The 19,946-nt window shown below is 57.5% G+C and overlaps 7 protein-coding genes across 7 annotated transcripts; 1 reads left to right on the top strand and 6 right to left on the bottom strand.

Annotated features, from left to right (window-relative positions):
• Window positions 1-39: 39 nt before the first annotated feature.
• MKK02DRAFT_37508 (uncharacterized protein) lies at window positions 40-3,194 on the bottom strand (the record flags this gene model as incomplete). The annotated part of the gene is made up of 3 exons (XM_053089678.1): window positions 40-611; window positions 1,287-1,743; window positions 2,622-3,194. The coding sequence occupies 3 exons, from the start codon at window positions 3,192-3,194 to the stop codon at window positions 40-42; spliced, it is 1,602 nt and encodes a 533-aa protein (XP_052944405.1).
• A 2,162-nt stretch (window positions 3,195-5,356) lies between these two features.
• On the bottom strand, window positions 5,357-6,864 carry MKK02DRAFT_27806 (uncharacterized protein; the record flags this gene model as incomplete). Its single annotated transcript, XM_053087404.1, has 5 exons — window positions 5,357-5,660; window positions 5,712-5,764; window positions 5,816-5,892; window positions 5,943-6,542; window positions 6,597-6,864. The coding sequence occupies 5 exons, from the start codon at window positions 6,862-6,864 to the stop codon at window positions 5,357-5,359; spliced, it is 1,302 nt and encodes a 433-aa protein (XP_052944404.1).
• A 280-nt stretch (window positions 6,865-7,144) lies between these two features.
• Window positions 7,145-9,926, top strand: MKK02DRAFT_27805 (uncharacterized protein; the record flags this gene model as incomplete). Its single annotated transcript, XM_053087403.1, has 5 exons — window positions 7,145-7,548; window positions 7,605-7,762; window positions 7,809-8,719; window positions 8,767-9,880; window positions 9,916-9,926. 5 exons carry the CDS (start codon window positions 7,145-7,147, stop codon window positions 9,924-9,926), a joined length of 2,598 nt encoding a protein of 865 aa, XP_052944403.1.
• Window positions 9,927-11,155: 1,229 nt separating this feature from the next.
• Window positions 11,156-12,991, bottom strand: MKK02DRAFT_37505 (uncharacterized protein; the record flags this gene model as incomplete). Its single annotated transcript, XM_053089677.1, has 1 exon — window positions 11,156-12,991. One exon carries the CDS (start codon window positions 12,989-12,991, stop codon window positions 11,156-11,158), a length of 1,836 nt encoding a protein of 611 aa, XP_052944402.1.
• Window positions 12,992-13,827: 836 nt separating this feature from the next.
• MKK02DRAFT_37504 (CoA-binding protein) lies at window positions 13,828-14,415 on the bottom strand (the record flags this gene model as incomplete). Its single annotated transcript, XM_053089676.1, has 3 exons — window positions 13,828-14,109; window positions 14,164-14,265; window positions 14,320-14,415. The coding sequence occupies 3 exons, from the start codon at window positions 14,413-14,415 to the stop codon at window positions 13,828-13,830; spliced, it is 480 nt and encodes a 159-aa protein (XP_052944401.1).
• Window positions 14,416-14,814: 399 nt separating this feature from the next.
• MKK02DRAFT_16317 (uncharacterized protein) lies at window positions 14,815-16,453 on the bottom strand (the record flags this gene model as incomplete). The annotated part of the gene is made up of 7 exons (XM_053085612.1): window positions 14,815-14,922; window positions 14,970-15,278; window positions 15,351-15,489; window positions 15,525-15,917; window positions 15,978-16,130; window positions 16,191-16,274; window positions 16,329-16,453. The coding sequence occupies 7 exons, from the start codon at window positions 16,451-16,453 to the stop codon at window positions 14,815-14,817; spliced, it is 1,311 nt and encodes a 436-aa protein (XP_052944400.1).
• Window positions 16,454-16,682: 229 nt separating this feature from the next.
• Window positions 16,683-18,719, bottom strand: MKK02DRAFT_34240 (putative pseudouridylate synthase; the record flags this gene model as incomplete). The annotated part of the gene is made up of 9 exons (XM_053088881.1): window positions 16,683-16,842; window positions 16,897-17,246; window positions 17,283-17,436; window positions 17,483-17,770; window positions 17,817-17,954; window positions 18,002-18,154; window positions 18,210-18,242; window positions 18,292-18,340; window positions 18,434-18,719. 9 exons carry the CDS (start codon window positions 18,717-18,719, stop codon window positions 16,683-16,685), a joined length of 1,611 nt encoding a protein of 536 aa, XP_052944399.1.
• Between the last annotated feature and the right edge of the window lie 1,227 nt (window positions 18,720-19,946).

The following is a 19,946-nucleotide window of genomic DNA, read 5'->3' as shown; positions in this document are numbered from 1 at the left end:
GAATCAAGGATCCAGCCTCAAAGCCTCCCCTCAACTGCTTCATTGAGGCAGCATGCGGGCGAATTTGTGAGCCAGAACAGTTCTCTGGAGCTCCTTGATATCCTCCTTCAATACTGAAACGTCGGCTGGCCGACACACGATCTTGGGCAGAGCTTTGATCCTGAAGACATCTGGCACTCCGTCCGGTACGATTCCACTGGTTCCTGTGCCAAAGACGTCTCGAGCGATCTTGCTGACACTCCTCATGTAATCTCCCGCCGTGCTGTATCTGCACAGGGACCGGCTTTCGCCCTCCGTTGCCCGTGCGATCTCGACCAGAGCTGTGATCTCGGTCAGCGCATCATGGAGACCGAACGCTGATGCGTCAAGGTTCGTGTGGCCAGACTCCCCGTTGCTCATCTCCTCCAGCAGTTCCGAAAGCGATATGAGTAGCAGGGTGTGCAAAGTGTCGGGATTGAATGAGGATGATCGCTGTTTCGACGGTACGAGGAGATCCTTCATGCAGGGCTGCAAGCACTGATCCTTCTCGTCAAAGCCCCAGAGACGGGCAAGGGTGCAGGCGTCATCGTAAGGCATGTAGGTGTGAGTCAGATCAGCACATCGTTTCAGGACTTCGAGCGCAGCTTCCCCTTTCGCGTCGAGAGGGTCTGACAGCCGAGTGTCATCAACGAGAAGGGAGGTTGTAGTTGACATGTCGTTCAATGGGAAAGTTCGCCTGAGTTGTGGGTGCTGCTGGGATGGGAATATCGAGTAAGATAGAGGTACAGAGTAAGTGGAATCGAGGTCGCATGTCTCGATAGCTTTCGACCTTCAGAGCGAGGGCGGCGAGCCCGCAGCGGACCTCAAAGGCATGAAAGGAGCTGAAACACATTGGCGTCAGCTCGTCTTTTCGCGCCACAATGCCGCCACACTAGACGTCTGCAAAGGATGGCTGGCTAGATACGGTGGCGTACGTGGTCATTTCTGCGTGTTACATCAGGCGATAGCATCATCTTCACTGCCTCCTCTCACAGAAGCATGGCGCGTCATCCCTGCCGTTGGGAACCATCTGCGCGATCTCATCCGCCCTCGCCCGCCGGTACAGCTGTCTTGCAACCTTCGATAGACTCAGCTCCTGTGCAGTCTTGTCTGCGATGACCGATCTGTTATCGCGGTCTCTGCTATAACCACTAATCGCCGTCATCACCCCATCCATATCGCCAGTAGGATGGCTGACTCCCGCCTCCCGTACAAGTTGCGAACCAGCGCACCGAGGCCATCCACCAACCCGTCGCGCGTACGCTCACGGTGATTTTCCTGCGTGAAGGAGTGCTCGGCATGCGCAGACCGCGTCAGATCACCGGCGTCTTGCAGAGCGTGTGCAAAGGGGATGCGCGAAGCAACGATGTCGGGGGCATACTGCTCGCAGATCGTCTTCCAGACCTCTCTGGGGGCGTGACTCAAAGCACCGCTTCTGGCGAGGTGTTTCGCGAGCTCGACCTTCGTGTAAGTCAGGAAAAGGGGTTCAGAGGGGTAAGATGTGACTTGGTCAGTCGGGACCAGGAGGGGCGTGAGGGAAGCGTAGAGCCGGCTGCGTAGCTCGGCGAGAGTGAGAGCCGGCTCATTGGCGACGGGTTCGAACAGTTCCGACAAGCAGTACCGCAGCGTCCAGTCGTTCTCTGAAGGCGGAACCCCGTCCAGCTCTTCTCGCCGGAAGCCCCAGGACAGGGCCGGGTCCCAAGAAGCGGCTCTGTCGGGGATGAGCTGATCAGTCAGTGCAGCGCAGAGGCCTGGCCAGCTGGTATGAATCTGCTTCGCTCAGGGTGGCGGATGCTGTGTCGGGGGAGCTCGGGGGTGTAAGCGGGACATTGGGGGCGAACATTTTTGGTACGGACTGCACCTGTGCTTGATGCCTCACTTGCGCTGGGAAGACGGTAAAAGGCGGACGTATGACAGTGCGACTCTGGGTGGGAGGGATCAGGGGCCAGGGTGGTAAAGTATAATTACAATCTCAATAGCGATTCCAGGTTCAGAAGGATCCAGACCACAGATAGCGTGCGATCAGCATCTTGCGGCGAGTAGGCCGTGACGTCTCCGTTCCGGCGGCCAACCTTTGACCGTCAAAGGGGTCCTCACAGCACGGCAGATACTCAGCACGTGCGGAGCTAGAAGGAAGGCGGGCCTTAAGGGCCCTGCCAGCAGAGGGGGCTTGTTAGCCGACATGGCAGTGGCACAAATGAGGTCGGCCGTTCCCGCTGCAGCTTCGAATCAGATTCAGTCGGTTATTAGTCCCAACTGTCAGCTGAGGGGAGGGGGGTCGTACGCATTTGATTATGCCACCAGCTTGAGAACAGAAGTGGTAATAGTCTCTGCACTCGTAGTATACACAATATGCGATCAAACTTTAGCCTGAGCTCTCACCCTTCTTTTGTCAACCCCGGGTCCCCGCTCCTTACCAACTATATATCTGGAACTGCATGAGCGATCTCGTACGCTCGGGCCGAGGAGTAGAGTCGCTTTGCCGATTCAACCACTCCCTCGACGGTGGGCGTGGTCCTGCATCGGAGCCCCTGCAATACCGCCACTGTCCTGTCTGTTCCTGCAGGATCGTCGTCTCGGTCAAAGGGCCACATACTTCGTACAAGGTCTCCCAGGCTTGAGATGTACGCACGGCGGATGTATTCGCGGTGCGTCGCCTGCAACTCGGAGCCCCTGATCTGTATAGATCCAGCCAGAACCTTGAGGCCGTCTGTGGTGGTGTCGGAGTCGTCCACCAGACATTTGGTAATGTCGCTGGCAGCTTCCATGCAGATCCTCACTTTGACAGACTGGTCTTGCTGCATGAGAGCGAAAAGACCCTCGTCTTCCAGCGCTTTCCACAAAAGATGTGCGTGGTGCTCCACCGTGGCAGGATGGTAGGACATCTCGGTGGGAACGGGCGCTTCAGGACCAAACCTCAGGTACGTGATGAGGCCGTCGAGCCTGCGCCGTAGTTGCTCGGGGCTGCTTCCGGTCAAGCCTGGAAGAAGGAGCTGACTCCTTGTATCTTCGCTCCAGTTTGTGACTGGGATATTCCAGAGGCCGCGGAGATCCAAGGATGTGGCGTCGCCACCAGTGAGTATGTGTGTGATGGCTGCGCAGATCTTGGCGATCTCCACGGCTTCATAAAAGGTGCGGTTTGTGGTGTAATCGTCTGGCTCGTTAGGGGAGGACATCACTTTGATGATCGTGAAGATGTGTGTGGAGGAGGGGCTGATTGATAGGTTGTGAATAGTATGAGTATCCGATGTATAGAAGACGCCGGGGAAAAGGTAAACGGGTAAAGTGACGGTGGGTGGCGACCCCTTTTTGTAGCGTACTGAGAGGATCTGAACAGACCGACAGGGGCCGGAAAGGATAAAGGAGCGATGGTCATAATCGTTTCAGGCGAGCACATCATAGCCGCCATGATCAAGGTGCCAGCACGTGCGCACACCTAGCTTTCCAATGAGCCATGATCGTCCTTTCACTTCGGTAACTATCGATCCTAGACCTGATCCTCTTCGTGATCACCCATGTCTGTTCGATAAGAGCTTCCGTGCCTGTTGGCCAAGCTGTGCAAGGTCGATCAGCAAAGTTCATAATGGGGAGGAAAGCCGCCGCCACTCCCGCGCATGGCTGACGATCGCATGATGACACACGTATCAATTGCCCGAAAAGGCAATCTCCCGCGTTTCATCTTCCTGAATCTACTTCTCATCTCCCAATCTACTTCTCATCTCCCAATCTACTTCTCATCTCCCAATCTACTTCTCATCTCCCAATCTACTTCTCATCTCCCAATCTACTTCTCATCTCCCAATCTACTTCTCATCTCCCAATCTACTTCTCATCTCCCAATCTACTTACCGTCAACCGAGCTTCGACGCATCCGAGGATGCACCGCCCAGCTACCGCCCTGTAACCTGCCCCTTTATATAACATCCAGCCCAATCTGTACCCCCGCGGCGCCCTGTTATGCGCCATGTTCATGCATTATCTATCTCCAAAAACGCCTTTGACCGAGCGGGCCTACCCCTGAAAGGACCCCGTCAGCCAGACCCTATACACAGCTGCTCGCAAAGCGGACCCCCCACAGTACCACTCCCACGTGCCTCTCAGCACATCTTCAGCCCACTCTCTGCATCGCCACCACGCTGGGCTCTTTCGCCATTGCGACTACCACGCCCCAGCCGCGACCCTCAGTCCTCGGCTCTGTCTACAGCATGAACAAAGGGCCCCTCCAGCCACTTGAAACACCCCCTTGCCACAGGCAAGTTTAGACCAAAGGATGCCGGAGGAATATGCTTGACGTCATCGTCCAATCTCGGCCGGCCCGTCCTCCGGAACTCATTATCTAGCCCTGAGCGCTCTGAGCACCCCGCGAGCCAGCAACCCCCTTCTAACTTGCCCCTCATAAGCCAACATATACATAACCGACCATGCTCACTTACACTCTCGGCGACATCATAACATCCCCCCATCATCGCTGCCGACCTCGTTGGCCTCCATACCCTACTGGACTCACGCTGCAACCCGACAAACAGCCGCAGCGTCCGACCGGCTTGGCACCGGATATCCCGATATCCTGAAACCGCGACCCCCTTTCCCGAAGAATGCCAGCAGCTTCAACTTTGCGCAGGCGAGGTACCCAGAGCTCGAGCCAGACGACAGCAAGTGACTAGGGTCCCACCTGGCGTATGCCAGGACTGGGGAGTTAGGGAGGGCGCCTCAGCCACTCCCACGATCTGCTAACTAACCTTAGCGTCTCTGGTTGCTTTACGTAACCAGCCCACTATCGAGCTTTAATTTTTCAAATTAGAGTAGGCTTAGGTGTCATATTGATAGTTTCCATGCATACAACACCTGCTGCTCTCCTCCAGGGCGAGGATGGTGCGATGTTTGGGACGCAAGGACGGATACAATCCTGCGTAGATACAATTCCAGTCATTATATACAACGCTATCATGTCAACCAAGGATACACAGAACCGCCACTTCCAGGCCCGCGCATTTTTCTCATTCACCCTGACTGATCCATCCAGCAAATCATTGATCTGCACCTGAAGCCGCTTATCCTTCTTCCCCGCCTCCAGCCCCACGCCTTAGTCTCCCTCCATAACTATCGCCTGATTTGGTTTGTAAACCTGCGAGCGAACGAGTTGGCAATGACTGGATGGACGGCATGGCTGCGGACCATCCGGATATCGGTACCCTGTCGAGCGACATAAGTGTATTTCTGAGCGAATACATGCCAGGCAATATATACAACGCTACTGTATCAACCAGCTATTCACAACTACTTATTTACAAGCTCGCAATGTCCCCATATCCAAATTTCACCCTTCCTTCCCTATCAGTCAAACGCTCTCTTCCACCTCTGCCTCAAGACCAGAGCCGCTCATCTGACTCTGTAGGAAGATGAGCTCATCCAGCAGATCATCAATCCGCGCCTGGAGCCGCTTATCCTTCTTCTCCGGCCCCTCCTCGCTCTCCGCCCCTGCTACCACCTCCAGCCCCTCCCTATACTGCCGCCTGATATCGTGGGTGAAGCGGCGAGCGAACGAGTCGGCAATGGCTCGATCGACGGTATGGCTGCGGGCCATCCAGATATCGGGTTCTTTGCCGATACGTTTGGGATCGGAATCGACGGGTTCTTCGGGTCTGAATCGTCAGCTCTATCGCTATGGGCGAAAGGGCGGGCGGTTGACTGACGTGCATGCGACGAGGACCACGCGGCGAAGGTTGAGCTTGGAGATGAGAGCTCCCTGACGATCAGCCGAGGCCCGTCTAATGATAAGGAAGAAGATCGGACTTACGCGCTCGATGATCCCTTCCCATGCTAAAGCCGTGAGCGCTTCCTGGCCCGAGGTATACGTGGTATTTGCGATCTTTGCTGAGTTGATCAGCTAACGTATAGAAGACAGAACAAAGTCAAAGACTTACCCATCCGTGCAGCGTGCGTTGATGCTTTGGGCGCCGTCATCACCTCTGGCGCCGTCGAACCAGCACCATCACCAGCAACAGCAACAGCACCAGCTTCTGCCACTCCCGCTACCTTCATCACCCCCGTCTTCTTCATCCTCTTCGCCGATGGCGTATCCCCAGACGCGCCATTGTGCTTCCTCGTCTTGCCCAGTCGCTTCGTCGATGGTTCGATACCGATCCCTGCAGGATCCCCGGCCGCAGAGCCTATCTTTCGTAGTTGGCTCGGAACGCATTTCGGCGAGGTGGATACCGTCAAGCGCAGTTGCGTTTGCGTCGGAGCAGGAGCAGACGAGGATGCGGCGGCTGGTAGGCATGAATCGAGGGATCGCTGATCCTGTTTAGGGAGGAGATGCTTTCCCGCCAACAGCGTCTTGCTGGAGGACGAGGTTGAGCGAGGGGAGGGTGGATGGGCCAGCTCGGGGGTTTCCCGCTGGACGGCGGAGGGGGACTGAGATACTTCGGAATCATGGTAGTTCGCTTCTGCCCCAGATATAGGCGCTATGGCCGGCGACGTGCTCGATTCAGGTGCGGGCAGAATAGCACGGGAAGCCCTGCGTTCTACCACGATCAGCGCGTATCCAACCTGCTAACGCAGAAGCCGGGCCTTCTCACTTTCGGCCCCCTTGGCGGCTTTCTTTTTGGAACAGTTCCCTTCGCACGTCTTATATAGCTGACGCTCGCCATTGATGAGAGGGCATGTCTTGCACCGCTGGCGATACCTCGGTAGCCGGGATGGGCCTGCAGCGGGCAGCTCGGACGGAGCGCTTGGGGTGGAGGATTCAGCCTCGGCAGCTGGTTCCCGTAAAGATGGGTCGAGCAGCTGTGGGTCGAGCTGCGCTTGGGCGACAGCAGCTTCCAGCGTCTCGCTGTCCCCGTTCATCGCCGTCCACGATACTCCTTAGGGCTTGTATAGAAGGATAGGAAAGAAGGTGGGGGTGGGGTAAAGAGATCAAATCAACCTTATTAGCGCGTTTCCTAATGAATTGTAGCCAATTAGGCTTATCTAGTCCTGAAGAGGCAAGTCCGAGCTGATTTTGAATAGCGGGATCAGATTTCCCCGCTAACGTTACTCACCTCCGTCATGATTTCTATCCGGTGGCTGCCTCTTCACCTTGTACTTGTATACCTCGAGGGTCACTCAGTTCGACCCATATACCCCAATGCCGCTCCCAGCCTCACCCAAAACAACGTCTGAGGCGGAGCGTATCGCGACTGTCCCGCTTTCAGACGTCGAAATGGCTCAGCCCGCCGAACTCGCACCCATCAACGCGGCGGCCGAGGTCGAAGCCATACCTCCTACACCGACCGGGACCTCTATACGCCTCCCCGCATTCCCTCCTCACGCCGTCGTCAAGACTTCTGTATCGCCAGAGAAGAGAGAGGTCGCGCTGCCGCCTCCATCACCAGCTGGCGAAGGCGAGGAGGCGGGTCAAGCTCGCGGTGAAGGGCTGAGGTGGAATCCAAGGCCAAAATTGTCCGTCGCGTCCGCGCCAGGCGTGGTGGTCAGTGGGAAGGGGGATGGGGTGAGGTCAGGATGGGGGAATCTCCCGCAGAATCTACTCCGGTAGGTTTGACACACGGAGCAGCACCTCAAGCGCCCGACAACAGCTGATCATGCAGTATCGTACTGAGCTATGCTGCAGCGTCGTTACCGGTACATGTCACACTACGGAACAGATGGCAGCGGGACGTCTTGGTAGCGCCTATCATCGTCGCTCTAAACAGCCGAGAATGGCTAGCCAACATTCGACGCGTATCGCCAGGTTGGAGACGAGCCAGTATGTCTTTTGCTCTCTCGGTCTGGCGCTGAACCTGACTGTTCAGTCGACCACCACCCCCATTGGTACACTCTTATCAATCTCCTATACCCATCATACGATCCAGCTACCGCCGATCCCCCTCCCAAGAACCCAAGCGCCCGGTCTGGCTCCAAAACCATCACCATCCGGGCCCCGACCCCTTTCCAACGCGCCAAACGGGTCTGCAGTCAGATCTGCATACCCTGCACGGTCGCCTATCCGACTCACCCCCATCCCTTTCCTGCCGCGCACCGAGATGCGGCGATCTGGATTCACAGACTCGGCTGGGTCAGAATCTGCGCATGGCACGATGACCAATTCTGCCATGCGTGTCTGCTCAGTAATCGTCCGCCTCACGGGAACGATCGCGGTCGGAGTGTCGGTCTCCAGCTGTCTACCGAGGGCGACATTGACGAGGCGGACGAGTACCGGTCGATCGAAGCGTACGTGTGCGAGCTGTGCCGCTTCAATGCGCTCGATTCGGCCATTATCCGCCAACTACGGTCTTGCGCCAGAGGGGGCGGCGTGATTCGGGGCGACAAGATCCAATGGAACGGATTCTCAGAGTATACCGACTATATCGCGACCGGGAATGATACGGCACGGAGTACGGCTGAGGTACTGGTGGCTATGTGGTCTCTCATGAGTCAGACGCGATTTACCGATCTCACTCGATGGGGCAGGGAACTCCAAGGCTTGGAGTTCCAAGCTCGGATGTCGTTCTACAATGGGCAAGGCGGCGAGACGCGTGAAGCGAGGGCACGCCGGTGGAAGTTAACAGTGCTGCTCCAGCCATACAAGTCGATTGACGTTGAGGTGGATGAGGAGGTCAAGAGGAAGACGTTGTTGAACTGGGATTGGGAATTGAGAGCTAGGGGGATGGATCTCATTGAAGAGCTCAAGGAGGAGGCAATGAGTGAAGCATTGAATGCCAAGGTGAGTCTCTCTGTCTCTTGGGCTGGGGTTATGGCTGATTGGGGCAGTTCAGAGAAGTCGTGAGCGACGCGGCTATGAACCACTTTGTCGCCGCGCGGATCAGATCAGGAATCTGGGTTCTGCCGTCTACCGAAGCGGATATCCTCTCTGCCGTCCCTCGCTTCGCCCACCCCAGATACCCACCCGGCGACCTCTTCCCCCTCGCCCCGCTCGCTCACACCGTCGTCCACCCCTTCCCTTCCGACCCCACCATCCTCGCGCTCCCCAAGCCAGATGTCGACCATCCCAAACTCACCGGTATATTCCGGCTCGATCCCCCAGCACCCATCGGCGCCCCTACCTTCGGGACCGAGTACATCTTGCCACCGCACACGATCGTCCAGGCGCTCGATACCAAGTTTATGGTCCATCTTCGCGGGCTTCTCTGGCCTGCGATGCGGCGGCTGATGGCGGGGATTGTGGATGCAGTGGGGGATGATCAGACCGCAGAGACTGTATGTGCGGGGATGAGTGTGCGGGAGGTTTTGGAGGGATTGAGAGGACAGCAGGTCTGGTTTACCCAGAAAGCGGCGAATAGAAGGGAGAGGGACGAGGTTCTCAAGGCGATGAAGGAGGCGGAAGCGGAGGCGGCTGCAACTGCTACTGTCACGGAAGCAGAGGGGCTGGACGTGGACATTGATGGCGAGCCCATGCCGATCACGGTACATATCCCAGCCAAGTCTGTACCGGATTCGCCGAGGGTCGAGCTCGTCCTTGAGGAGGAGGAAGAGGAGGGACTCGCGCCCGTCTCGAGCATCATCGAGGTCCATCACGAGGAGCCGGTCATTGTCAACCCGGCGTCTACGCTCGGTAAGCGGAAGACACCGCCTGCGGACCTAGCACAGGAAGGGGAGCACGCCTCGGACCGGTCTAGGCAGGCCCGGAGATCTCGGGAGGGCTCGGCGCCTATCACGGGATCGACTATTACGACCGCCACGTCCACGTCGACCCCAGAGGACGTGGTCATGCCTATCACGCCGGAGGATGTTATCATTGAAGCGCTACAGAACGTTCCGGACGCGCTTACGGCCGCTGAGAAACCTACCGGCGTCCGTGTCGGCTCGCCGATCAAGGCCAAAGCGAACCTGTTGGTGGTCGAGGTGGACGGGGAGGCCCAGGCGGGTGGGGATGTACCCATGCCCGACGCTGAGGCGGAGGCGGAGAATGATGACGATGCCTCCACGGTGGACTCGGATGGATCGGGCGAGATTGGTCGAGGTGCGGATGGGCACTATGAAACATCATACGAAGGCGGAGACGATGCGGATATGTACGCGGACGATCTGGCTCTAGATCTGGAGCTGCGGCGGGCGAATGAGAGTATGGACCAGGCGAATGCGCGTGGCGCTCGGAGTCTCAATCGGATCTTATCGGCGAATACGGAGGACGAGGAGCTGGATGAGCTAGAGGAGGATTTCGAGGAAGAGGAAGAGGAAGAGATCGAGGTGGAAGCTCCCCCGGCATCCCAGAATCGACGGCGGAATACCGCCACTCGATCCCTCACCCCTGGCTCCTCCGCCCTCTCTTCATCATACGACGACGACGGGGACGACGACGGCTCGTACCTCTCCTCGGCACCGTCCAGAACCCCCGGACCTTTCCCGGCCGCACACGAGCTCCACGTGAGCATGGGGAGTATACCCTATATCCCTTTGCCCGGCACCGAAGACGCGGAGGATCCGGTGATGCGGGTATTGGCGAAAGAGGTTATTATGGGTTTATGGTGGGATGTGAGGAAGCCACTGAGGGTGTGTAGGTGTAGAGTGTGCGAGAGGAGTAGGGCGAGGGAGAAGAGGGAGGATGTAAATGAGAAGATTGCGAGGTTGTTGAGTGGGCGGTAGATTAATTGGGGTTGGGGCCGCAAGGGGACAGCAGGGCAAGGTGGGGCTAGGGAAGGGGAGCGCGGGGGAAAATTGGAGGTGGTGTCATCTGGCGTGTGGCATGGAAGCGGTGGAAGGCAAGCTGAGCTAGACGAACGGGCCGACGGGCGAGTAGCGGAAGACAAGACGGAAGGCAGAGAGGGTGCAAGAGAAGAATATCAATGACGAAAAATGGTTGTATATAGCTCATCATAGTATACAATACGTACGAGAATCATGGGTTTGGGCAGCAGATGTGTGAATCGCAACGACGAAGTCTCGCCCGGCTAGGCTCAGCCTTTCGAATTTTGGTCTGCGAGGAATGAGGACGGAGCTATGCTTGCCCATCTACATACGAGGGGGAGCTGGTCTTCCCTCCCTTGTCGCGGAGAGAGGGGATTCCAGCGGGGTTCGGTTGAGGCAGGCGTAGGAGCGAGAACTGCGAGCCATGAATCATACTTTACAACCCAGCCATACAAGTATCAGAATACAACCGGTCACTCTTACAACTCGCTATCCACTGGCCTAGCTGATTTACCTACATGTCGTCAAAATCGATAAACCTGTCCGTCTCAGGCGATGGTTCCCGCCTCGCCCTTCCGCCTTCCGGCTTATCTCCGACTGCGCCCTCTGGTCCCGCTTCCTTCGCGTCGCTCCACTTCCCCATCTGTCCCGATCCCAAGGAAGGTATGTCCCCGCCGACACTGGCTCTCCTCGACGGTAGGCGCCACCATCCGCCTCCCGCCTTGCCAACTTCCGCAGAAGGCAGCGCATCAACCGCACTCTGCGTGCGTGTCATTGCGTGAGATGAAGGCGGCAATAGACTCGACGAGCTTCGCCTGCCAATGCCCGCTCTCGCGGGATGGCGCGTGTGCGACGCCTCATTGGTCTGCTCAAGCGGGAGCGAGAGCAGTTGCGGACTTCGGAGGCGGGACGGGGTGAGGGTTCTTCTGTGGCTTGGGCGAGCCACAGGGGGACCGGATGTTGACTCGCGTCCCGGCCGACAAGGTCCAGCGAGGGCGTGTGGAGAAGACTGAGCGTGTCTGTGACCGAGATGCGACAGGTGAGGGGAAGGGAATTGGAATGCCCGATTCTGGGTGGTATGCGCCGGAGTGGTAATCCGTTCTGCCGGCGTGTCCAACGTCGAGGAGTCTGCTTCAGATACGGCTGAGGAGGAAGAGGTATCGAGCATAGATAGCGCTTGTAGGCGCTCCTTCAGCCGACCTGAAGGTTCGCCTACGCCCATGTGGGCGGACGGCTGCGGATCCATTCGCTCTGGGGAGGACGGGAATGCCCAGGTGGCCATGACCGCCACGTCCGAGGTGGAGACTGTACTGCCTGTTCCCGCCGAGACCGACCTGCCCAGCGGTAACGCCATTCCTAAGGTGGGACCCAATGACTGGGTCCGGACCCTCTGACGGCTCCGAGCCGGCTGATCCGATAGTGATCGTGGAGATGGGGGCGGACGAAGCCGCGCAACGCGCTGAGGGGGCGGGACGGACGACGCCATCTTGGGCGAGAGCGAGACCCCGAGCGTGCTCATGCGGCGTTTAGGCTGGGGCGTCCGGTCCGAATCCTCCTCTTCTGGGCGCCCAAAGTAGTCCGAGGCGTCAACGGACGAGTTGGATGAGTGAGAGCCGAGGCTCATATTGAGGCTGAGAGGGGAGGGGAGGGAGCCCGCGTAGCTCGACGTAGGCGAGAGTGGGGGAGAGGGGATGATGATAGTCGCTTGGGTAGAGAGGCGGCGGTACAGCCGAGTCTGGAGTGGAGTTGTATCCTGATCGTCGGCTGGGTCGTCCACTTCGCTCTCGCACAGCGTGGGCAGGCTGATAGCGGAGGACGAAGCGAGGGCATTCCGGGAGAACTCGGTGAGTCTTCCCCGGGGACCGGCGGAGGATGCGGGACGAGGGTATGGATATCCGGGGGTAGGTAGGGCCGAGTGCGCGCGCCGATGAGAAGGACGAGAGGGAGAGGACCGCAAAGGCGACGACACCTCCGTGTTGCCCGCTCGCCCGACCGGTTTCTGCCCTGACGACCCCAGACTCAGAGAATGCCGTCTCCCCAGCTCCAATAGCGGGTTCTCGACCCCTTCCCATCCCGTCACATCTACCGCACTGCGTGATGCTCCCTCAAGTCGCCCGAGTCCCGTCCGGCGGGCAGGCGAGTCGTACTGCCCACCAGGCTGTAGAGAAGCGGTCGAGCGCGTGGAGGAGGTAGAGTCGCGTCGTTCTCGCTCTCGACGGCGAGTAGGGGATTTGGGTGCCGGGTAGAAGACTTGGGGTTCTGGGTCGAGGAGATTGCGCAGGGAGGAGACCGAAGGGAAGGATGCAAGGGAGGTGAGGGAGGAGAAGGAGTTGAGGGGGAAGAGCGGCATGGCGGCTTGGCTCAGGGGTCGTCTCGTCGATACGCGCTTTTGGTGGGTGGGAAGATAAGGCTCTTGGTTGCAAGATTAGGAGCAGGTCGAAAGCCCTACTATCTGATTAGCAACATGATTTCAGTACAGATGAGCCCTGCTGATCGCCATCCCTCCTGCCCTATCTTGCACTCCGGCTTGGGCATACCCGACTCCCAGACTTGAAAGCGCTATAGGGGCTGAAAGGATAGGTGGGATCGCTTACCGTTTGGACGCTTGAGTCGCGTTCCAACCTGTCAAAGGAACGATAATGTCCGACGTCCAACGGTCCGAGATGCAGCCCCTAGGCGTTGGGAGGTGGAGTGTGAGGTCGCAGAGCGGTGGGGCTGTTACTAGTATCCCAGGTGCAGCTGGCCGTCTTGAGAAGTTCTGAGACAAGTGATGGGCATGTTTCAAACCGAGCCGTCTCGCCAAAGAGAGAGGTGGACGATCTCGGACGATCATGGTAGGTTGATGAGCTGTTCGGAGCTTCGATGATGGAGGTCCCGTGACGATCACAGCACCGCGGTAAGCATCAATAGATTGGCAGGCACCGTTTTGCTGGAATGAAGTGATATGTCTTGTTGGATGGGAGGAATGCGGAGCGGGGTGGCCGTAGGTTCGGCAGGATAAAGTGGGGGCTTGGGTGGGGCACTGAGCTGGTGACAGGTCGGTCCTCGGAGCAACGGGTCTCGTTTGCTCTGTCTGCGGAGACAAAAAGGAAGAAGGCAAATGAATATGTACAACCGGACGCAAGATGACCTGTTCCCCTGTCCCGCAGGAACGCCTCATGATGACTGGGTGACCTGATCCTCCGCTCAAAGCGCGCTCTTGCTCTTCCCATCCACGCCCTCCTCGGCCCTCACCCCATCTCCACTGACGAGAATACACGGTCCACCCAGAACCACTCGCCCCTCCAGCCCATTCTCCTGGACGTACTTCTCGATAGCACCGTCGGCCGCGCCGGGCTGGAACCAGATGCCCCACGGACCTTGCTCGACCGGCTTGCCGGCGGGGTAGAGGGACTTAAGGAGGGGCAGACCTTTGGCGGGGTGGATGATGATCGAGATAGAGGTGTTGGAGAGGTCCGAGAGCTTGTGCTGAGGGGTCAGCTGAGGCGGAGGTAGTCGTCTGGCAGCGATGGAGGGGCTTACCGGGTCGGAAATGGCGGTCAGACCTTCAATCTGCTCGCTTTCCGTAGCGGTGGCTTTGATAGGCGTGACCGGAAAGTTGCGAGTCTGGTACCACTTGAGAACCTATCCATCAGCTGGTCATGTCACCCCCTCATCACGGTGAGACAAGCAGCTCACCTTGTAGTCAAACCTCTCCGTGTCAGTGAGGATTTTGCCGACGACCGCGTATTCCTTTGCGTGCATAAAGTGGCGCATGGCGGGTGTGAAGGACATCTTGGAGTGTGTGCTGGTTGATCTGATGAAGGTGGAGAGGAAGGTAGATGATGACATGAAGAAGAAGGCAAAATGACGGTCTTATATAGGGTTGGCGTGATGCGGGAAGCGGGGGAGAGGGTCAAAGGAGGCACACACATTCTGCACCGCAGTCACCTCTGAACTGCCTCACGTGTACCCTGTCAGCCTGTACATAGATGTAGATGGCTTTTCACACGCAGCAGCACCGCGGTCCAGGCAGGTGCACAGCAGTCAAGGCGGTGAACGAGCGAGGAAGTCATCAGGGATGCGGCGAGTCTCCCCACTCCCCCACTCGATAGCCATAATAAGCAGATCATATACAACAATAGCGAAAGCAATATCGGTCCCTCACGTCAGAGCCCTCCCCGGTAGCAGCCGTCACTTCTTGGCCTCCTTTGCGCTCCCTCTAGTTTTTACCCCGCTTCCAGCTGAGCTATCAGCCTTTGTAGTCGACGGCGATCCAAAGAAATTGGTGATGGATGGTTGCTGTCACGTCAGCCCGCAGCTTCGGACCAAAGCGACGGGCGACTTACGCTTTTCGACCCCTCGTCCGCATCTTTACGACGGACCACCTCAATCTGATGTCCAGCTCTCTTTGGTTTCGCCTTCTTGCCGTCATCCTCGTCAAGGTCCGGCTTCTCCTCCTCCTTTGCCCGCTTCCGCTTTCCCGGCGTCGACCGTTCCTCCGCCTTTACCCCCTCCTCCGCCTTGACCTCGGGATTAGGCGCATTCGAGTCATCCCCGAGCCCCACCTCCGTATCGCCCTCAACAATCGTAGTCGAAAGCTGTCCTTCGTCCTTATCCGCCTCCTGCCCCTTGCGCCTCGACACGGTCGTTGATGACTCTCCTTTGATATTGGCTTTGCTATCGATATCGGCCGCGTCCGACTTGACCTTCCCTGTCTTTGGCGTGACGGCAAATGGTGAGGGCTTCGGCTTGGCTGGGCTCTGTTTGGCGAAGAACGACTTGATACCATCTGCCCGCTCCGAGACCGGCTCGATATAGGTAGAAGAGTTGGTGCCGACTTTGCCGACTTCTGGAGGTACTGGATATCTTCATATTAGCGCGGTTCCGAGCCGCGCACTCACGCTTCCAGCCCACTCATCCCCTTCAAAACCTGCCCCGTCCCCGCCTTGCCCTCTTCCCAACCCTTCACCTCCCCAAGATCGAGCCATCTCTCCACGGCCTCCCATTCCGTCAAGATACAAGGCATCCGGTCATGCAGCCACATAAAGTCCTTGGGTGGACTCGTTGTGAGAATCGTAAATGTCGTGAGGGGTTCTGGGTTCCCGGTGGGGTATGGTATGCGCGTATCTTCCGGCCCGGACGGGGTGAAGTGGGATTCGACGGGCGAGGCGTACTTGACAGTATCGTACAGGCCGGCAATGAACATGAGAGGGGACTGGTCGGAAGGTGTGGGAGGCGGTATACGGGTAAAATGGGCGATCTTGGCTGATGGGCGTTTGAGCCATTCGTAGTAGCTGTTTCATCAGCCTCTCCCTCGGTGATATATCGACAAGGTTGTCGACTGTATCTCTCACCCCTGAGCAGGAACGATACATCGCTTGTATCCCTTGAGAGCGTGCCACATCCCACCCGAACCCGGCTCGAGCAGCGATTCCGAGCGCGCGTTGATCGTGTTCAGCGGTGTGGTTGGCGGGTGTTTCGTCCAATGTGGTATAAGTCCCCACTGTCTGGATTCGTCAGCTCCGTCCGCAATGATCATGACCCCTCCTCCATGAGGCAGAACTCACGCTGTGTGCAACACAACGCGATCTGAATCCTCGGGATCACGGTGAACAATCGGCATTCTTTGCCTAGGAGCGACATTGTAGTTGCTACTCTGTCAGAGTTGAATGCCGCATACATCGAAAGAGATACCACTCACTCACCCTGCCCTATAGTCATCCTGCCTCTCCCATCTTGGTTGACCACCCTGCGTCAATCTCGGCAGTTGATTTTGAAGCCCATCATAGACTTCCTCGTTACTCAGCGCGAGCGCGTATCGGCCGCACATGTTTTCTTGCAGGAAGATCTCTATGTATCCTCCTTGATCGGGAGCTCTAGCCGAGCGGGATCCGTGTATAGGGGATAGAGATAGAGATGATGAGGAAGGTGGATGGAAGACCTCGCGATGAAGTCGCCTTGCTACAGCGGCAGCATGACGTCATTGCTTATTAGAGCCAACTTTCGTTAACTTTGCAACCCACTTCACGGCCTGGCCAGAGACGTGGTAGGATGCATAGCTATCCTTCCAGTTCTCCCTTCCTCAGAGCCTCCGCATCCACCTCTTCTTCGTCGCTGTCAACCCCATCGTCCCCTGCCGGAGCAGTGCCGGATGTATCCTTGCTCTTGTCCTTCTTCCCAGTCGAGACAGCGGCTTCTGGCGGGATGATCCCTTGAGAACTGCCTCTGTCAGCTGGACTCTCTCTGCCCGAGCCCAGCTCAAAAAGAACGCACTTGAGGAACGAGAACGCCGGACTAGAAGAGCAGTCGACCTGCCGAATCCACTTTTGGAAGATATTCGTCTCGAGCTCGTCCTGCCTCAATCGCTCATAGATCCACTTGACCTTGAACGTCTCCATGAGCTCCGCATATACCGTAAAGTCGACCGGATCGCGGTCTTCCTGCATCCCGCCAATCTTTTGCTTGATCCGCTCGTTGTAGGACTTGAATTGTGGTTGTTGGAGGAGGAGGCCGAGGGGCGGAGCTTTGGGGACATGGATCCGTTTTGGCCCGAATGTTTCGGCGATAAGGGACGGGGGCGAGTTGGTGCGGCAAGCGAGCATGGCGAGGGACATCATTTTGCGCTGAGCGTTAGCAAGGGGTAGGAACGGTAGACGCACGATTTGATGCAGCATGAAGCTCTGGCCGTGTATCCGTACGCTGATCCATTCAATCTCGCCGTAGACCTTTGGTTCCCGCACCTCTAAGCTGATCATGTACCGTTTGACCGTCTTATCATTAAACGGCTTGCCGACAGTATAGTTGTGGAAATTACTGCTCTATCAGCCCACACCAGTGACACGCGCTTCGAAGAACCGACTGTGTCCCTTGAAACTGCTTCACTAGCTCCCTGAACCGCGCCAACGTGCCCTCATCAACTCTCCAGCCCCGCCTTCGTTCATACTCCCCCTTCTTCGCCGGTGTCAAGGTCTCCGCGTCGACAGCCTCCTCGTCCTGTCCCGCATCCGCAAATTCAGCAGCAGATCCCAGGCCATCTCGCCAGCCTGGAGAGGACTGGTTCAGCCGGACGCAGATGGAGTCTTTCGATTTTGGCGGGAGGAGGCAGTAGGAGGGGAGGAGATATTCGTATATCCGGGAGTCACAGGCGCTATTATATTAGCATGGCCTGGAGAGTTCAATGGTGGCGGACTTACGTCCTCGCCTGGAAAGAGTTCATAGTGCGAACGAAACCCCACATCCGGATCTGGTCTGGCAAGAATGAGTTGACGTGCTCTGTCAGGGTCTTGACGCCTTCAGGCAGCGGTGGCTCAACGATCATCTTCAGCGAGATCCTAGACGGTCAGCATATGCACCATCGCACCTCGTGGAACAGACTCACACGTTCCCATTGGCATGTACACCTGCGTCTGTCCGGGCTGATCGCTGGACATCCACCTTGCGGTGATCTGTTGCATTGTCGGCTGAGATGGCGCCGGCTTTGACCAGTGCGTCGAAGACGTCTCCTTCGATTGTCGTGGCCTCTTTTGGCTGGCTGAGGACGTGTCAGACTTTCCTCTTGAATGACTAGCCATATAAGGAGGACGTACATCTGCATCCCAGAGTATCCGGTCCCACAGTATCTATACTATCAGTCATGCCGACCTACTGCTTGACGCAGATAAGGCTCACCCAATGAGCAGAGCAACCCGCTTCTTAGGCAAACGTTTGGTTCCCTCCCCTTCTTTGCTTCCCCCCGCCGGCCTCCCATCCCCAGCAGGCGGGTTCCACGCGCCCCTATCCTTCCCTCCTCTCCCCTTGTCCGCTTTCCCACCCTTCCTCGTATCTCTGCTGTCCACGCGCGGTGGCTTCGCTCCAGATCCACCTGCCGTAGGTACTTCGGGAATGCTGAGTGCGACGGCGACTTCTTCGGCGCTCGCATCAGTCTTCAGGCCGAGGTCTGGAGCTGCAATTGCTGAAGCTGCCGAAGCTGCCGAGGCGGACTCGTCGGTCGAAGCCACGGGAGCTGCGCCTTCTGTGGCCTGCTTTTTTGGAGCTGGGCCAGCATCAGGCGATGATGTGCGCGCCCGCTTGGTCGCATCTAATGTGTCGCTGGACATTATGTATGCTGTGTGCGTGCAGTAAATGTTGGTACTTCAGCATGAGCACAACTTGGTTCGACATTGTAGCGAGGCATCACCCTTTCCCACGGTCGACCCGGTCGCCGAAACGCGTTAGTGGCAGCTGGGCGACTCCACATTCCTCAGCCCAGGTGGCGAGCCTCTGAGGAGAGCGAGGCCGGTGGCAGCGAGCGAGCTAGCCATCTACGTAGCTAATCGTGCCTGGAAATGTGCCCAGCTCATCCGCTACCCTCCAGCTGTAGAGTGTAATCCGAGTTATACATTGAAACACACGAGATACGGCCCCTATCCCGACTACGCCGGCGCTAAAGCTCATCTGTTTCGCCTTCACCCGCCTGGATGTCCTCTCGTGCCTTCTTCGTGGACTCAGCGATGAAGGCAGACTTACGCGCTGCAAAGCTCTTCTTCTGTATTTGCTTGGCTGCTTTCCCTTTCGTCAGCATACGCTGCAGTTCTCCTCGCCACTCCACGTCGGCCGCTTCCCTTGCTTTCACCTCAATCCGCTGTCTCGTAGAAAATCGGACTTTCGCCATCCAAGGTGGCGGGTCATCGGACCATATCTCTCCCGCTCGCGAGATACGGTATTCCGTCTCTTCAAGGTCCTGTCTCGCGAGAGCTTCCTCCACATGGAAGCTCGTTGAGGATCCTGTGGCCTGGGGTATACGTGTTGATCTCGCACGTAACTCATCAGTCTTGGTATCGCCGTACTTGTAGAGCAGCTCCGCGAGTATCGACTGGGACGTAGGGATGCCGTCTGTATGCGTACTCCCTTTCCGCATGCGATCGATCTGGGTCAGTACGCTAGTCCGCCAATTGTCCACACGCCGTTCTTGACCCTGGTACGTCGCCCAACTGTGCTCCCATAGGACCTTCATGATCGAAGTGGCCATGTCTTCCTCTTCGCCTCCAACCGGGCATACAGAACCTGAATTGTCCGCTTTTGCCTTTGCCGTCGCTGTCTTCCTGACGCAGCCTGGGTATGGTAAGCGTCGCCTGGGCTCCGTTGCGACCGTGTTCGTGCGCTGCGGTGTATGTGGGCTCAAAAGGGGGTCAGGCAACGAAGGAAGCTGGAAGTTGAAAGTCATGCCAGCAAGCGATGTGCCTGCCTTGCGAGATGATCTATTGGACTGGGTACTGGCCTGAGCCGAAGAGTCGGAAGGAAATTTCGAACCATATCGGACCCTTTGGAGGTTTGCGGTCACGACA

Source organism: Dioszegia hungarica (genome assembly GCF_025882075.1).
Source record: "Dioszegia hungarica strain PDD-24b-2 chromosome Unknown MKK02contig_11, whole genome shotgun sequence".
Taxonomy (NCBI): domain Eukaryota; kingdom Fungi; phylum Basidiomycota; class Tremellomycetes; order Tremellales; family Bulleribasidiaceae; genus Dioszegia; species Dioszegia hungarica.
This window is presented reverse-complemented; position numbering and strand designations above follow the sequence as displayed.